Source organism: Spodoptera frugiperda, chromosome 25, assembly GCF_023101765.2.
Source record: "Spodoptera frugiperda isolate SF20-4 chromosome 25, AGI-APGP_CSIRO_Sfru_2.0, whole genome shotgun sequence".
In the NCBI taxonomy this organism is placed as follows: domain Eukaryota; kingdom Metazoa; phylum Arthropoda; class Insecta; order Lepidoptera; family Noctuidae; genus Spodoptera; species Spodoptera frugiperda.
The window spans coordinates 1,945,174-1,963,562 of record NC_064236.1 but is presented as its reverse complement, the minus strand read 5'-3'; the positions used below and the strand labels follow the sequence as shown (position 1 = coordinate 1,963,562).

Here is an 18,389-nt window from a genome sequence, read left to right as displayed (position 1 = left end):
GGGTCAAAGAAACCCGATCTTAGAGTACTCTAAGTTACACCACATAAAAATACTTATAGTATTCTAAAATATTCCACTTGTTACATTATTTTATTTATAACAGTTTTTATAATATATAACCAATATTTTTTTTCAAACAATTTATTAGAACTTATTAAATATTATACTTGAATACTAAAAGTGTACCTAAGATCGTGACTATCGGATGAAATAGTACCTAAGTTGGTCGATTTCAGTAGACAATGGCCACGAATAATAGCTAGAAGCGAAGAGTGCTGCCACTTGTTACATCTCCCGCGTCGTGGCCCGCTCCGCGCACAAAATATAACAATCTATAGTAGGTACAGTATACCTACACAAATCCGGATATTTATGAGAATCTCTCCAATTGTTTGCATTTCTCTTGTTGTATCTATTATAATTATAAAGATACAGTTAAGCTACTAATGGGTGGTTCAGTCCACTATTATCTTTTTAGTTTACTATTTAACCGACTTCCCAAAAAGGAGGAGATTCTCATTAATCATTACTATAACTTTATTTATCTTGTTAATCGAGTGGTCGCTAATGCGACTGCTAGACTAGGGGACTCGGGTTCGATTCCCGGGTCGCGCAAAGTTTTACCAGGCTTTTTTCAATGAATTCCCAGTAGTAGCACGGACTCTGGAATTGTGTCCGGTGTATGGCAATAGGTTCACCTCCTATTACACGTGACTTATGACACAAATGGTGTAAAGTGGATGTAAACTGTTCAGTGGCATTATGTGCCGTAATGTGCAGATGCACCTCTGCCTACCCCTTCGGGGAAATAAACACAAGACAACACTGTTCTGTCCAATAAATACCACGTTTAAATTCAAATCAAACTTACATCAAAATAGAATACTGAGCGCAGCAACTGATTTCAATATTCCAAACGTTACTATTTCATTATTACAAGCTTTTAATTATGTATGTTACAGTTATGTATTATATATAAGTATTTATTTTGTTTGTTTGTAATCAAATATTGCAAGTTAAATTTGATACACTTCTCGTTTTCCAATTGAGCTGAAATTTTGCATGCATGTATAAGTCATATGACCATTACATTGAGCTGATCTGATGATAGAACTGGAAAGATAAGTTAAGCCATGCAACTCCATCGAGTTTGGACTCGTTTGATTCGATCGATGATGAATGTTTCTTGAGCATTAAGCATGTCTGACTGATTAGATGAATGACGCGATAGTAAAAATCAGAGTACGAGACCACATGAACAAGTAACAGTAATTAAATAGTGGTTTCTAACTTAACAAAAATTATAAAACTGGACCTTGACCAGAAGAAGATTGGAAATCTCTATCATATAGGCATTAAGAACAATTTCATCAATTAATGGTTATTTCTTATCTGAGTTCTATATTAATTGCAGTGAGTTGCCACAATATGGGCACAAGCAATGGCACTCCTACTTTGGAAAGACGTTTGACGTGTACACGAAGCTGTGGAAGTTCCAACAGCAACACAGAGGGATCCTCGACAGTAAATATGGACTTAAGCGTTGGCAAATTGGAGAAATCGCTTCTAAAATAGGACAACTCTATTACCACTTTTAGTAAGTATTTGTTTTGACAATACAACCACACTAAAAATCACTCTTTACTCACGTAAATTAATAAAGAAAATCTCTAGTAGTTTCTAGTCACAGAGGGACTCTTCATCTTGAACAGCGTGCGCAGACACGGCGACTTCGTGCAGCCTACTTGTAATAGTGCTTTTTTCCATTATTTTTCATGAGTAAACCGTGATTTTTAGTTAACTTAGTATATCTTACGATAGTTATTATAAAAATATAACTTCATTTCATTAAAAACTATTTTTAGCTTAAGAACGAGTGACACAGCTTACTTGAGCGAAGCATTCTCTTTCTACTTCGCTATTCGAGGCAGGAGCTATTACACTCAAGCCTCCAAAGAAGACAAATGTGAGCTGATGGTGAAAAAACTCCGATATTATGCACGATTCATCGTCGCAAGCCTTCTGCTCAAGAAAATGAAACTTGTGCGGGATCTATTAAACGAACTTGATAAACAAATAAGCGAGTATGGCATCACGTATGAGCCAGATGATCAAAATGAGTGGAGGATTGTAGCTGATGAAGTTAGAAGCTTCATCAAAGTGGAGCCAGTGGTTACTGTGTACCATCCTCAAGAATTCATAGTCATACTCTCCCACCGGTAAGTTGGCAAAGATTTTTTACGAGCAGACCTGATGGTAAGCAATCGCCGCTACCGCCAGTGGACACTTGAAACCAGAGGCGTTACAAATGCGTTGCCTGCCTTTTAGAAATATCAGTCCTTCATAAATAGGAATTAACACTTGACGGTAAACTAAAAATCTAAGTAATATTTCAGACTTAGTCCTCAAACGACGCCACAAATCGAGAGGACGTCAGCGATGACGTTGATACTCCAAGAAGTTCTGATCGTGGGAAGTAATGCTACTCAGCTGAAGTTCTCTGAACTGACCATGGACATGTATAGAATGATGCAGACTCTAGAACGGGAGCCGAATGGCGAGGCTCAGCACTTGTACGATGAGTCACCACGACAGCGTTGCGCATCAACACCAAGTGCTTTTAATAACAAAGGTGAATTACATAGTATACTAGAATTAAGCTTCAGTTATCATTAAGTAGTTATCTTCCAATTGATGAGCTGCGAAATATTGTTGCTGGCGCTAGTGCAATTGAATTTGACTGCAACGATCAAAACAAGACCCTATAGAATGTTCCTATTTATTTCTTAGAGTGTACAAAGTAACAACTTGAACACTAAAAGTTCTATAGCCGTAGCTAGACACAGTACTTAAATGAATTGACAAAATGTCGCCAAGAACTAAAAGGCAAAAGTCATAACATCAGCGCAAACGAAGTTACCATGTTGTTTGTTCCCTCATTAGATAAACATGACTTAAATAATCCGACTTAAAACGTTGTGACTGTCATCCTACCAAGTGTTCAAAGATTTAAATTTTGTTGAAAATCCGCGTTAATGTGCAGGATACAAGAGGGTGTCCAAACTTCTATACAGTCATAATTAAAATACAGTTACACATTTAATGTTTAAAAAATGCTTGCGTTACATATGTAGGATATAAATATATTATTCCATTCACTAATCATCATCGGTCGTTGACTCTTCATATATACAATCCTCGCTCGTAATCTTGAATCTAGTGATTAGATAAATCAATGAATCTTGTAATGGTAGATTTGCCCTTAAAGACACATTTTATATGGAGCATAATTCGAAATTGTATCTTTAATGACCAAATCTATCAACTTAGTAAATATAATGTTACTACGACGTGTTGAATTGCCATTATTCTTTACTTTTTTTCCTAAAAACGTTGAGCCAGGGCTGGGACGTCTGTGTACACAGTTTTTATTTAACGTTGAAGGAATAAAAGAAACAATAAAATGCAGTCTACTTATAGTTCACCTAGTCGACAATTCCTTTGTGAAATATTGCCAGGATATTATTAAGAAAATAGATAAAAGGAACTTCTCTTCGAACAAAAGCGAATAAACCATTGAATACAGTTATTGAAGCTGTACATCGATTTGAAAACGGCTGCAGTTTGCAGTAAGTGCTTAGAAATGTGTACAGTTAAGTTCTTACTAAGCATCAAACCGTTTTAATCAAATGTATCGTTATAATATAGTAAACATGTAAATGATCTCGGACCACTAAATAAAAAAAAACCTAAACAAGTGGCTTCGGGATTAGGGTTCGGACAAGAAACTAGCGTATATACTATACATTGCTAGTACAGGCCATAATCTACCTCTGTTCCGAATTTCAACCCGATCCCTTTAGCAGGTTTGACGTGGTTAAGTAACAATCATAACACATAAAAGAAAACTGTATTTTTTTGCATTTATAATATTAGTAAAATTGGTAAAATGTGTGTGAGTTCTGATTTTATTAATTTGCAACGTACGTGTGGGATATGAACGTCCAGTAGACATACTAACTCCCATACTTGTGAACACTGTCACTATACCTTTTACTAAGAGCTTGGTACAATAGCTCTTTCGTATATCCAATCTATTTTACTGTAACTACTCTTTGTAGCTTTGATTAAATTGGTTATAGACATAGAAAGGACGACATAGGTACCTTAATTCCCCACGATGAATCAATGCAGCCACCCTGGCTCAACGTTGCCATTTACATCTCCAGAGAAACGCAAACACAGGTCACACTAGTGAAACGTCATGGCCGAACTTTAGTCTATATGAAATCTGGTCCGAATAATAATCTGATCTGAGTTGAAAATATCGAAAAATCATGTAAATAGTCGATTTATATTTCTGTTTCATCTATACTTACCCATGAACGCACAGACCTCTATCTACTTAATACAAATACCAGTTACAAGTGCGTGTCAATTGCCATAGCGGTGTGTACAAAGACTAAAACTAAAGGCACCTAAGCCCTCAATTCGCGAATTGTTTTAGGCTATAACTTAGAATGCGGTCTAAACAAAAACGAGGGACCCCATAAGTACTTGCTGTTCAAACCATCACCGAACCAGGTGTTTGTGTACCTGGCTAGTGCTTGCGACGACCTGCTCTGTAATGGAGTAGTCCTGCTTTATATATCTGCGGAAGGACTGCTCGTTCCTCCTACAAAGAATCACTGTGAAGATGGTAAGTCATAATTGATAATTGAAACTAACAAAAACATACTTATTTGTATTTTACTTTTCAGAATAAATTATTATTATGTTTGTTTTACATGTTTTGACCTGATATCAAGATATGATTGTTTGTTTTACATGTTTTGACCTGATACCAAAAACCTGATAGAAAAAATGTTTAATTAAATTCTTACTTGTAAGAGAACGGAAATTACCAGAATCACAGACATTAACTTTTGAACTTGCCTGCTTTCGACAGCAGTTGAAAACTAGTTTGAGACGTGCAAATGCAATATAAATTAATTAAAATTGATTGCTCAAAGCAACTTGTCCACGTTGAGAAATTTCACCGTGTCTGTGTCTACTGCAGACACGATTAATTCATTAAGAGAAGACAAGATTTTTGTTGAAGAAGACGCGACTAAATTTGTCATTTTTAATTGCTGACAAGATAATCAAATAAAAACATTTGTTGCATTCATGTGTAGTTACATATGTAGGTAATTCATTAACATAGGAAACATTAGGATAGGACACATTCAAAACCTTAATATTCTTAGACCTCCCCATAGAAAGAAGATATAACTGACTTGTGTTTTTTTTAATGAGTGTGTTCTAGGAACGATACTAAAGCCGAATTTGATTGTTGTATTTTTTTAAAATAAGTTACAGGATAACACTTTTACACGTCAATCTCTAAACTAACTACATAAGTCGTTTTAAACTCATTGCAAACTATCGAACAGTACCTGAACATTTGCATAAAACTGAAAGTAAATACGCAACTCGATTATAACAAAGCTACAATAACAAGCGTTGTTCAAATGAATTAAGTTCATTTGCTAAACAGATTAAAGGATTATGAAACTCTTATAAAGGCATACCGCCAATCAATTAGCATCGTAGCAGACAATAGAGCTGACCGCAATGAAAAACAATACAACAAGCGGATAATGAATATCCTATACAAACGATGATTGTTTGATACTTGCAATTATTGTGGATAGGATTAAAATAATCTTTTGATTTTATTAAAAAAGTCAAGGAAATATTTTAATAAATAATATTAATTGAAAGTGCGGATTTGAAACCTACCAACGGCAAGTACCAATGTGACTTTTTCAGAGTTATATGTGTACGTTCAAAGATTATTTAGACACCACTGAACAACGGTGAAGGAAAACAGCGTCAGGAAACCTTATAATTTCTAATTATTAGTTTGAAAGCATCAACTCGCATTCAGCAAATGTGGCGATTAATGCTCAAACCCTCTCCGTGTGTGAAGAGGCTTTGGTCAGCAGTACCCACTTATAAGCTGTTAATGCCCACATCAACATATCAATGATCACACACATTGTGAATATTAATTAAATAATAACTGTATTTTGGTCATATTAGAACACCTTATTGTGGTTTCGCTATATTTTGATTTTGTATAGTATAATAAAGGCTAATATAATTATATTAAAGGCTTTAGTCTCGTTCCACTAAACACCAGTTCCTAGAAACCCAAGCAACTACAATTCCGAAGATTACTTGCATTCACGACCTAGTTCGAAATGTCCTTGTGCTTTATACAGTCACAGAAAATCAATGAACAATTGTTTCCAACAGCAGGAGGCTACGACGTGGGAGGCCTGATCACGACATCCAAGATCGACGTCCTTGGACGGGAGACGACGATAAAAGAGGGAAAGTCAGCCCCTCCTAAGTATAAAGATTTACAGGTCCTCCATCCAGGTGACCTGTACCCATTCACGCGTCGTCCCATGGTCATTATCGTGGATTCCGACAATTCTTTCATATTCAGCGACATGCCTCGTCTTTTTGGGCAGCCCCTGATTATACTGATGTCACCAATGGAGTTGCCTGCCAATCTCTATCGTAAGTATAGGGTACAGTCGGTTGACCAAACCCAGCTACAATTGGCTAATTTAAAGAGAAGGTGTTTAAACTCGACGGGCGGTTTGGACTTTGCGGTATTTTATTTAGCCTTTTCAGAGAAATTGTCTCTTCATTCATTACGTTTTAATAATAACATAATAAAATGATTTTGTTATAAAACACCATTTGTAAACTTGTATACGAGTATGATGGTTAGAGCTATGAAAAACAGAGTCTCGGATATCATACTACAGGATGACCAATTATCATCTTTATCTACTTTCCATAAGATTTTAAATTGAATGTAATTAAAATATAATGGTAATTGAAACCTATGACGTTAACGTGTCTTGTATCAGATCTAACTGACGCTCTTATCTCTCGAGGAGCCAGTTTGATAGGAGGTAGGGTTAGGGAAATCTTAATAAGGAACTAAAATTAAGTTCATTTTCATGCCATATTACATTCCAAATTAAATCACACTTCACGGCATACTATGTAATTTTGATCAATTGTAAGGTAATGAGAGAGAGAAAAGTATCTGAACTTCCTATTGTTACTTTAAATTATACTAATTTAAAAAAAAAACAGAATATTTACGGAAGTTTTGTAGCCTTAGGAGGCGATGTTATATTTATTTCTTTTTCGAGACTTATCAAATCTTGTGTTAATTATAATACTCATTAAACACTAAGCGCCTATTTCACAACCTTCATATAAATGCGCTATAAACTAATGTGACAGATAGTGCATACATATTACGTTCTTAATTCAAAGTTATCTGATACATAACGGCTATCCAGACATTGTGAAACAAACAAATTCTTACATCAACATTATTATTTTCAAACTGCACATGTATACGACTAATCTTAAAATAATCAATCGCTACCTACAATTAGTCTCTCTGACTTTGTATAATATCATTTACCTTTTAGAAGATTTAGACAAATCATGTTACCATTTAAAAAAATTAAATCTCATTTAACTTAGTAATTAGTACTTAATACTTTTCATACTGCAAAGAACAAAACTAAGTTATTCTCCATCTCTTAAAGTCTACAAACTTCTTCTCTTCTTAAAAACCACGAAAAGACTTTAAATAAATTTCCGTTTTATTAACTGTTAGATTAGATCTCTTTTAAAGCAAAATAAACTTTATAATGGAGGTATTAACTTATACTTCACAGTACCTACCATTAAAATTGCTTATCCAAATAGATCATAGTAGAAAAGATACCTACAATTTTCATAACACTTTACAATTTTTCCTCTCTCATTGCCATTGTGATTTGGATCATAACACTATTAAGTCTTAATATAATAGAAAATTAATAAACTCTTAATTTAATAGAAAATTGTACGCCAATTCTTTAGCCGTCTAGAGAATCTGGCATTAATTGTATGTACTATCATCCTTAGACTAAAAAATCTAATATAAGACACGTGTGCGAAAGGCTATAATGAAATAATTCAATTACCTACAACGTAATGAATGTAGAACATTATTTTTATATTAATTATACAAGACCCATAGCATCCCTCCGTCAAACTGTCTAAACAGTTTGGTATAAAACAAATAAAGGACTTTACTATTACTATTGAAAAAAAAATACAAATCAAGATGGCGATTATTTCGACTGGCCAAATAAGTAATAGATAGATACTAATACATTCACAATTACAATGTGAAAATGCATATCATTGACATCGTTATATCGTTCACAGTGAGCTGTGGGGTGCCCTATGCATACTAATTCAGATATAGCTAGCACTGGGGTGGTTCAAGGTCAATCAAAGCCTAACAACCCCTTTCTGAACCCCAGACGAGGGGTTCCATGGGCATATTTAGCCTTGGGTTAAAAAAGGGACGCAGTGTATTAAATCGATCTGTTTTTAATCAATTCGCAAAATGAAAAGAGTTTTGACTAAATGATTCACATTATTTTAGAAATGTAGTTATTTTTTAGAGGGGCAAGTCAATAGACTCACCTCTATTACATGGGACTTATAACACAAAATGGTGAAAAGTGAGTGTACATTCTATAGCGGCGTTACATGCCGTAATGTGCACCTTTGCCTACCCGTTCGGGGATAAAAGGAGTGACTTAATGATTATGAGTTATTTTTTAAAATTAGCTAACAGTAGCAGTTAATACTCGATTGCACATGACTTCTACCAGTACCCGCTTCACAATCAACGGATCAAATGATTTACCGGAGAACAAACCGCGCAATAGTTATTTTATGAAATTTCTGGGTGTGCTAACGCAAACGCTTTGAAGGACAAAATTCTTACATTTATTTTAACCAACGACATTATATTTATTTGATTGAATTGGCAACGCTCGCTTACCGCAAATACCGATCGCAAGATCGAGACAAATTCAAAATTCCAAATTTTCTCTGTATATATCTGATTGGCAATGAAGTTTCTATCATGATTTTGAAAGCACTTTAAGTCATTTAGTAGCAGCACTTTTGTAGGAAAATTTATTCACTTCATGTGTTCCAAATTGTGCACTTGGCAATTCCCTAATCCCGTGGCGCGAGGCTGCGGTGAGATACCCCCGCTTTAAATTGGTAGTAGTGAACAAAATTACCCCCCGATTGGCAACTAATTACCATCATCATCTCATCCAGTAGTTTCAAGACGCGGATAACTTTGTTCTCAACAAATGTTATGGGTCTTAGTTATAAAAAAAAACTTGAAATATATATTGTAAATCTAGCTATATTATACATATCTTTATGAACGTCGAAGTACTCGAATATACAGAAGCAACCAAACCATCACAATATCGGTACATCAATGTTACAATTTGCAAAGGTTCACTCAAGCGTGATAAAAAAAATGTTATAATAAAATATAAAACCTACCTATTGAAAACTGATGTAAATAAAGCTTTATTAAAACAGGTGCAAGCAATTCTCGGTATTAAAAATAGGAATAAACATTGCTTGAATAATAGAGCTACTAGATAAATAATACAATGAAAATATTGTGATATTTAAACAATTGAATTTATATAGTTCTTTTTTTTAATGTTTTTGCGATACAGAAAATTTAATTCTAATTGTTATGTAATTTATACTGTATCATGAAATTCAACAAACATTATTAATGTTAGATTTTATCCCTAATAAACTTATAACGTTTTATATATTTAATAAATTTCGAATGCTAGGTTTTTTTACGGACAATAATCATCCAATGACTTCTCCCGCCTTGGGTGAGGGGAGAGAATGTCAGACTCTTATTAACTAAAAGGCACCATGTTCTCACTCTTGCTTCAAGCCGAAGCCCTAGTAACCCTTTATTACTCGTAGGCCGTATACAGCTGCGGACTGTATTGTATACACTGTGACATATAATTAACGCTTAGAGTGTACCTTTATAAATGGTAACTTTGTTATGTATCGATATTTTGATGGTTGGGTTCCTTCTATGATATTTGAGTATCCTAAATATCCCTATACAGCAAGACCTTTTATTCGTCTTACAAAAGTAGCTCTGCTCATGTATCTGATGACTAGTAAACGTCCATGATAATAAATAGTTATGTACTTCAAGCATTCAAGAAAAGTACGTATTTCTTTTTAAAAGACCGGTAACGCATCGGTAAAAAATAGTTATTTACTTCAAACCTTCAAGAAAATGATGATTTCCTGTTTAAAATTCGGTCAACGAAACTGCGACTCCTCTGCTGTTGCGGGTGTTGATGGGCGGCGCTGATCGATTACTAGCAAGTGATCCGTCGGCTCGTTAGTCTCTAATAAAAAAAATTGATTAGGTTTTTATGATTGGATGACAATCTACGTGAACTGTACTAGATAGAATAGGGTATTATCCTACTAGTCAAATTCAATACTTTTATCGAAATGTCAAAAACGTTACTTTTCTATGAATTTTGTATGACATTGCAAATTATGACGTCATATTTTTTTGCGTCCAATAGCATACTTATTACGCAAAAAATAGCAAGAAAAATTAAATAAATAAGTATATCGTCAAATGAATGAATAAAAATACGATTATTTTGGGATATTTTATTATATTGAAATATCAAAATAATTTATTTTTGACCTAGGAAACTACCCAATCGCGATAATTTATCTGAAAGAAAATGGAGTATGCATTGAGTAAATGATACTCTACTTAAAGTTTATTACGTAATGATTTAAATAGAGTGTTTAATATTTCATGTTTTATTTATTTTTCTTCGCACTTTATCTTAATTAATGATAAATAAAAACATACTGGCCGAATTGAGAACCTCCTCTTTTTTGGGAGGACGGTTAAAAAATAATCATTGCAACTATAAGTATTTATTGTGTGTCGGATACTTTGAGTTGATTACTTTCAAAGACGAATAAAAATGCACACTGACTTTACAAAAATGAAAAAACTACTCAGATACTACTTGCAAGCCATTCCGCCCTATGAGTTTCAAAAATTTAAAAGAAAAAAAAGCAATTAAAATTTTGAAGCTGACTGTTTGTAGGTAGGTAGGTTATAATAAGTAACATTGTCAATAGTTTATGTAATATTAGTTTCTAAGTTTATCGCTAACCGTCCGTAGAAAATGTGTATAATTATGTTTTATTTTATTTTTATATAATTATGTTTTTTTTTTAATTTTAAGGTTTCGTACCCAAAGAGTGAAGTCAAAAATACTTTAACTAAGACTTCGCTGTCTATCTGATCAGTTTGAATGAACAGATAATGTATTTTTACAACTATAACAATAAATAATAAAATCAAAATAATTATATATTTAAAGAGAGCTCCCATGCAACAAACGAGTTCTATCTGTCGTTTTATGCTAGATTAATATCTAGCAAAAATTAATCTTAAAAGAAAGATAGCATATTTATATTGCTGCAATAATCACATCTGTCACATTACCCCCATACTACGATTTTCTTCTTTATCGTAAAGTATAATGTGTGGTTATATTGCCTACTCATGACTCAATGGTTGGCATGTTCTAAGAATAAAAGCCCCTAAAATAAAAGATTAAAAGGACTTTTAAATAAAATAAATTAAAATATTTTAAGCGCTCGGCCCATACAACAAAATTGAATTCAATGGCATTTACTTCTCAAGTTAATACATGAAGGAATGGTACGAAACTCTAGTCTAAATTTATTTTAAAAGGTTTTTTTTTTATTATACCAATATAATTATACTGTAAAATATTTAAGTATAAATGTTATAATGATGACATTTAAATTAATAGCTACTTATTGCCACTCTTTTGCATTGTATTCTATTAATATCATTATAAATAGGTAGGCACTTTTTGATACTATGTATATTGTATATCTTGTAAATAATCATCATTCTACAGGATAGGTATAGACTACACTTTTCTCTGAAACTCTTTATGTCAGCAATTAATTTGATATCTCATGAAAATTTTGTAACTTCCCGGGATAGCTACATTACAGTAAAGAACATGTACTTAGGCATTTCAAAGGGGTTTTTTCAAAAATCTTGATGTGCTAACGCAAACGCTTTGAAGGACAAAATTCTTACATTTATTTTAACCAACGACATTATATTTATTTGATTGAATTGGCAACGCTCGCTTACCGCAAATACCGATCGCAAGATCGAGACAAATTCAAAATTCCAAATTTTCTCTGTATATATCTGATTGGCAATGAAGTTTCTATCATGATTTTGAAAGCACTTTAAGTCATTTAGTTGCAGCACTATTGTAGGAAAATTTATTCACTTCATGTGTTCCAAATTGTGCACTTGGCAATTCCTTTATCCCGTGGCGCGAGGCTGCGGTGAGATTCCCCGCTTCAAATTGGCAGTAGTGGTCAAAATTACCCCCTAATTGGCAAAAAACTAATTACCATCATTTAGTTAGAACATCTCATCGAATGGGTACAAGTTATGATGCGGATAACTTTTGTATAGGGCCGAAGATTAAGTTTAGCGTCAAAATTAACTTAATAATATTGTTGTATTAGTACCAACAAGTACAGATTATTTATTGATGTCACATATTATCTGTATAATGACTGAACTATAATGTAGCTACCTGTACATACATACGTATATACTTTTTATTATAATATTGTTATTTAATACATACCATAATATCCCATACCATTTTCATTACCAAACTATGTAATGTCATATTCATATCGCCGCCCATTGACTGTATGTACATAATATTGTATGTAAACTATGTATTAAAATTCTATTTACAGTTTTCGATCAATTTCGACTAACTAAAAAAAATTGCATTGTATAAAACTCTTCGTAGGCTTTCCTATCTATTGTGCAAATTCCCGGTTGAGCTGCATTAAAGCCAAAAAAAAATTAGCTTTGGCATTGTTTGTGACTTGCTTTTTTACATGTAATCTTAAATAATGGCCAATGTCATTTGGACATTGACGAGATTACGTTAGAAGTGGTAAAGTGGTGCAGTTTAGCCACGATAGGATTGGGTTGGTAGACTTAATAGAAGTTAAGTCTACCAGCCTCCTTGCCACTCCACAGCTGTGCCCGGCGAGGCGAGGGTCGAGGGGAGCTTGTTCACGCTGTTCCTGCACTGCCCGCTGTCGGCGCTCTGCCTTTGCTGCGACATCAAGAAGATGGGGTTAATGAACTGGGAACGAGCACAGTCCTACATTGACGCGTTTCTGAAGGAAGCAGGCGCCCTGGTAGCCCGCAGCCGTACCGGTAAGTGTTGAGGCAAAATGACCTTTGTTTCTTTTTCAATAATGGTTTCCTTTCTCTAACATTGGTATGTGTGTTTCTTTCAATAATGGTTTCCTTTGTATAACATTGTTATGTGTGTGTATTATATTGTGGATTCTAGGACTTTTTCCTAGAACGGATGCATTTGGAAACACTTTTACACACTTTACACAGCGTACAACGACCCGGAAAATTTTACATTTCACGCTCGCACATTTTAATCGGAATATAAAATAGTGACAATGGGTGCTGGAAAGTATGAGATAGTATAATTCAGTTTCATTTCAAGATGTTTAGTAACTGAATAATGACTCGGTGCACTGTTTTAATAATAAGGAGTTTTCATAATAATGGTTATGTTGCGCTCCACTAAAAGTTCTTCTCAATTTCCCTGGATTCCTGTTATCTGATCTTATGTTGTATGTATAGGTTTGCAAACAAAACAGAATTTAGAAAATCTATCTACTGACGAAGAAATCGATGAACATACGAAAATATTACCTGACTTGTGATTCCTTTTTATGAAGTTATTAGGAATAGCGTAATGTACATCAAGAACACTTTTTTTATAGATTTTTAATGGCACCAGTAATGAATCTGCATGTCACGCACTAAACTTACTTTTACCTAATGGATATGTGACTCAAATCCTCCGAAAATTAAGTTATTACCACAGTAATCTGGTTTCAGAATACGTGTTATTCCTTGGCGATGATTTCTTGCGGTTATTGATTCTACGCTTCATCTTCTGCGAGACGTTCCTCCGAATGCACCGGCTGTTCCGGGGCCGAGCGCAGCACACGCGCTGCAGCCCCCCGCTGCCCAACGACATCTACGACCACCCCACCCTCACACACATCTTCATGGAGTTACTGGCACATCTGCAGGTAACTGAGACAATCAATCGAAGCTGATTGATGTGCGAAAGTGCTCTGCTGTAGCGTCCGCAAATGTTTCATAAATTGCTTCGCGTGACTTTTGAACAGAATGTATATGTTATGTATGAGATTGTTTGTTTCTAGGTGCGAAGCCACTTCCACGAGCCAGCCGCCGCGGCCCAGGCTAGCAGGGAGTGATATGCGTCGAAAAGAGCTCGCAGTGTGTCGTTCGCCGCTCAATAGCAGATAGTCTTCTGTCCAGTTCCCACTGCGGGTCGAGACAGAACATATATATAATATGGCAGAAATACTGGTTCACGGCATCAACCACTTCTGTTGCGAGCGTGCCAGAAGATTTTTGTTTCTTATATTAAGGCTCAAATTACTTGCTCTCCTAATTTTAATCCATAATAAATGTTACTACATCATACTCTCAATATATACTAATACAAGATAAGTTTGCACGAATGTAAATAAACACAAATATACTAATATACATCAACTATTGGATCCTATCTTTACGACCGGAAGAATATTATTTGCATTGAATTCTATATAATACCCAAGTATTCTTTAAAATATTGGCATTATACGCATTGCTGGTAGACATTATAATATATAATATTATATAACATATGACATAGATACTGGAATTGGATATTTTACTTGGTCAAAAATAGTTTCTACTCATTGTTTTTATCAAATTATACATACATGATTATCGTATTCTGCTGACTATTCTTTAAGAAATAAATATATATACTCAAAACATGAATATGTCTCGTTTTTAATATTTCAATTTCAAAGGATTTGACTAGTTGTAAAATATTGTACTGCTGTTAATTATACTGTAGCCATTATGAATAATCAAACTGTAATCTTTTAAACTAGTCAGTAGTTTATTTATATAAAAATCTGATTGATTTACTACTCGTATATCTCATTAACCAAAGACTTTGTTAACATATATTAATCGACCGTAAATGTTACAATAATCAATATTTCATATTTAAAATTTTGTATATACTCAATACTGTTTCACTGCCGTATATTCAACTTTTATATAACTGTTATATATTACATTCGTTTGCAAATGTTATATACATACTTAGATTAGCTTTAGGGTTTTGAGTCACATACATAAATTAATTTACAATATGACAAAAAAATAACATTTATTGTTGACGATAACCAAAAAACCAGTATATAACAAAATGTCTACATAATATTGTATTACCCGTAGTGTAGGAAATTACAAACTGTTCGTGTTTTGAAACATAATTATTATTTTCAGGCAAATTCGTGTAGATGTTCAAATAGTACAGTATATTATTATCCACATATTTTAAAATAGATAGAGCCCTAATATACCCATAAGCGATAGCCATACTACTAGTAGAAGAATAAATATAAAAGATATTACCAAATACTTTGCTTCAATGTGTACGCTTTTAATCAAAACAGATTTATTATATTGGTAGATAATCTTATTTAAATGTTATTAGAGAAAATATAAATAACTAGGAACAATTTTATCTTTGTCATAGACTATTAATAACTGTAGAAAATCGTTAATTATTCACTGGGAATGTCGTAGTTTCTTCCACGAGCTTTCATTGTTTTTCTTTTGTTAAAACCTGTTTTCACATAAACAAAAAATATACTAAAGGAATTTTTTAGGCAATGACCGTAGAAAAACACAAATTCAACGATTTATTTCTATACATAATTATAATAATATATACTATCCTGAAAATTTAATAATCTATATAATTATATAGTCATAAATTTAAGAATATACTAATGTTACTTATACCTACTCATTATTACATAGTAATCAGCATTAAAGATTAGTCTTTAATATACATTATATAGTATGCACGATTACTTTAATCCTGGCATAAACGTATAAACATATATTGGCGTAATTTATTAACTGTATTGCACATTTAACATTTTTAATATTAACATAATATATTATAAACTAAATACTATATATAGGACAATGAAGTTTTAAAAATAATTTGTTTAACTATTACAAATATTGTATGCCATTTACATTGGCAGAACATAAAGGAGCTCAACTTAACTGTATTAGGTACTTTATACAAATCTTATTGTTTTTTATGGGATAGGCCTACAAACCACCCATGTACAATTGTACACCCACAACACCAGAAGAGGTACAACTACGTTGCCGGCCTTATGGGAGCTAAGGATTAAAAAGTTGGGATTTTATGGGCGAGCGGAAGAATTAGACCGCCGGTAACTTCACTTATACAGAGAAACACAACGCGTGCATTGATTCTTGCCAGTTTTCTGTCCGGTCGGTCAAACTGATTTATTCATGCCGAAGAATTAATAGCTCTCCCATACTTAAGCAACTACACTACACTCTACACTTGTTTTAAAAACACTTTTACAATACATAATATATATTTTGTGTTAATAGCCACAAATTAGTTGTGCATAAATAAAATCTAGAACGGCTGTGCTCTTTCAAAAGTAATATCTGATACGATTAAGTGCGTAATTTAAAACAACTAGATACATAATGATGATTTCTTAAATATTTTCTTAAATCAAATGTTAGCTAAACGATATCAGTTACTAACCAGTAACGTTCTAAACTGCTACTTTGAAAAGTGAGTAACCTCGGTGCGCTGCGAAATAAATATTTAATCCAGTAATCGATAACTTCGATTGCAGCAAGCTTGAAGGGTTAAAAACACGTAAAAACCGATCAATGCTTGACTAAACTGGATGATATATTTGTAACATATTTGGAAGGTAACGAGTCATGATTTAATATTAAATTTAGTATATGCAAGGTATTTGGAGCATAGACCGACACAATTTTATCACAGATTCGAGAGGACTTTTAAAATAAAGTACAGGACAGTCAGAGCCAAAAATCGAACTAAACTGAATTAATTAAAGTTTTATTTTAAGAAAAAAGTATTACATATTTGAGGGAGCACAGCTTTTTTTTCTTTATTTATTATTTACACAAAAAAATAATACGATAAAAATAACAAATAGCACCCAAAAAACCACTAAGGTTTAGAACCTAGCTGATCCTCCTTTTCTTAGGGAACTTTACTCGCTGTTCCCTAAACCTACAATAGATATTTTGTCATTCCAAATATATTATACGGTACCTATTATATGTAAAATATTTTTTTAAATTATACAATGCCTTATAATATGGCAACCTACAGACTCAACTGGGTGTTTTATTAACTTGTATGAAAAACATGTGTTAAAACTTTCCGAAATTAATAAAAAAAGAAACTTTCCCCAAATACTGATAGATATGATTGAATGACGTATGTTTAAGACATAAGGTTCAATTTCCAAAACCAAAATCACATCAAAATATTAATGATGTTTGTATGTATTTTAATTTTCTGTAACTTTATATTGATCTCATTACTCCTATATACTATAAAAGTTATAACCTAATTATACTCTGTATCTCGTTATAAGCGAATTGTATGTATATTATTATTATGAGAAATAAATGTATTTCAACCGATTATGTTTATTTGTTTTATTAAAAAAAAACATACCCTTATTTGTTCAATGGATCACCCAATCAAAATCAATTATACGTTCTATTTTAAAAGAGTAACGATATAGTTTCTTGCCCAGTCTTTTCCATTTACACATCTACAGTTTAGAACAAACACCTGGTTTTGTGCGAGCTCCCCTAGTTGCAACTGGATGCCACAATTTCGCCTTAACCTACCTGTACGGGAACCTACTTGCACGAATGCATAGTTAGTCTTAGTCACCAATGTAATTACAAAGTAGATACAATTTTGTAATTGTAAAAGACGAAAGCATTTCTCGTCTTTAGGTCTAGAAGAGTCTAAATAATTGCCAAATGAAAAGTGATGATTGTTCAACGAATATATTCACTCGCCAAACGTAAGCATTTAATGTACTTATCACAAAAATAAGAAAGTGTACCAAAATCAGACTGATCTGTCGTCAGCAAGTGGGAGATCCCAATCCCCATCCCAATTACTTAATTTAACCGAAACTGACAAGACAGGTGAAGCTAAAAATACTGTTTAACAATCTCACAGTGCCTTTAAACTAAAATGAATAACTACGTAGTGTGTTAACGATGATGAGATATTATGGATATGAGTCCCTGGCCGTCTCGTCGCCCCATTCATGTTGCATAAAGCAGCTAGGCTCTACAC

General features: G+C 33.3%; 1 protein-coding gene across 3 annotated transcripts in view; it reads left to right on the top strand.

Moving 5' to 3' along the window:
* The window catches only part of LOC118265389 (protein SCAI), a 72,992-nt gene extending 55,278 nt beyond the window's left edge, over positions 1-17,714 (top strand). For all 3 annotated transcript variants that reach the window (XM_035578238.2, XM_035578231.2, XM_050704041.1), the window contains 8 exons: positions 1,415-1,597; positions 1,866-2,219; positions 2,397-2,632; positions 4,508-4,699; positions 6,304-6,573; positions 13,097-13,279; positions 13,988-14,184; positions 14,320-17,714. In XM_035578238.2, the coding sequence (XP_035434131.1) occupies positions 1,415-1,597; positions 1,866-2,219; positions 2,397-2,632; positions 4,508-4,699; positions 6,304-6,573; positions 13,097-13,279; positions 13,988-14,184; positions 14,320-14,373 (1,669 nt within the window). In that variant the 3' untranslated portion in view covers positions 14,374-17,714. The remainder of the gene's footprint in view (positions 1-1,414; positions 1,598-1,865; positions 2,220-2,396; positions 2,633-4,507; positions 4,700-6,303; positions 6,574-13,096; positions 13,280-13,987; positions 14,185-14,319) is intronic.
* The last annotated feature ends 675 nt before the right edge of the window (positions 17,715-18,389 follow it).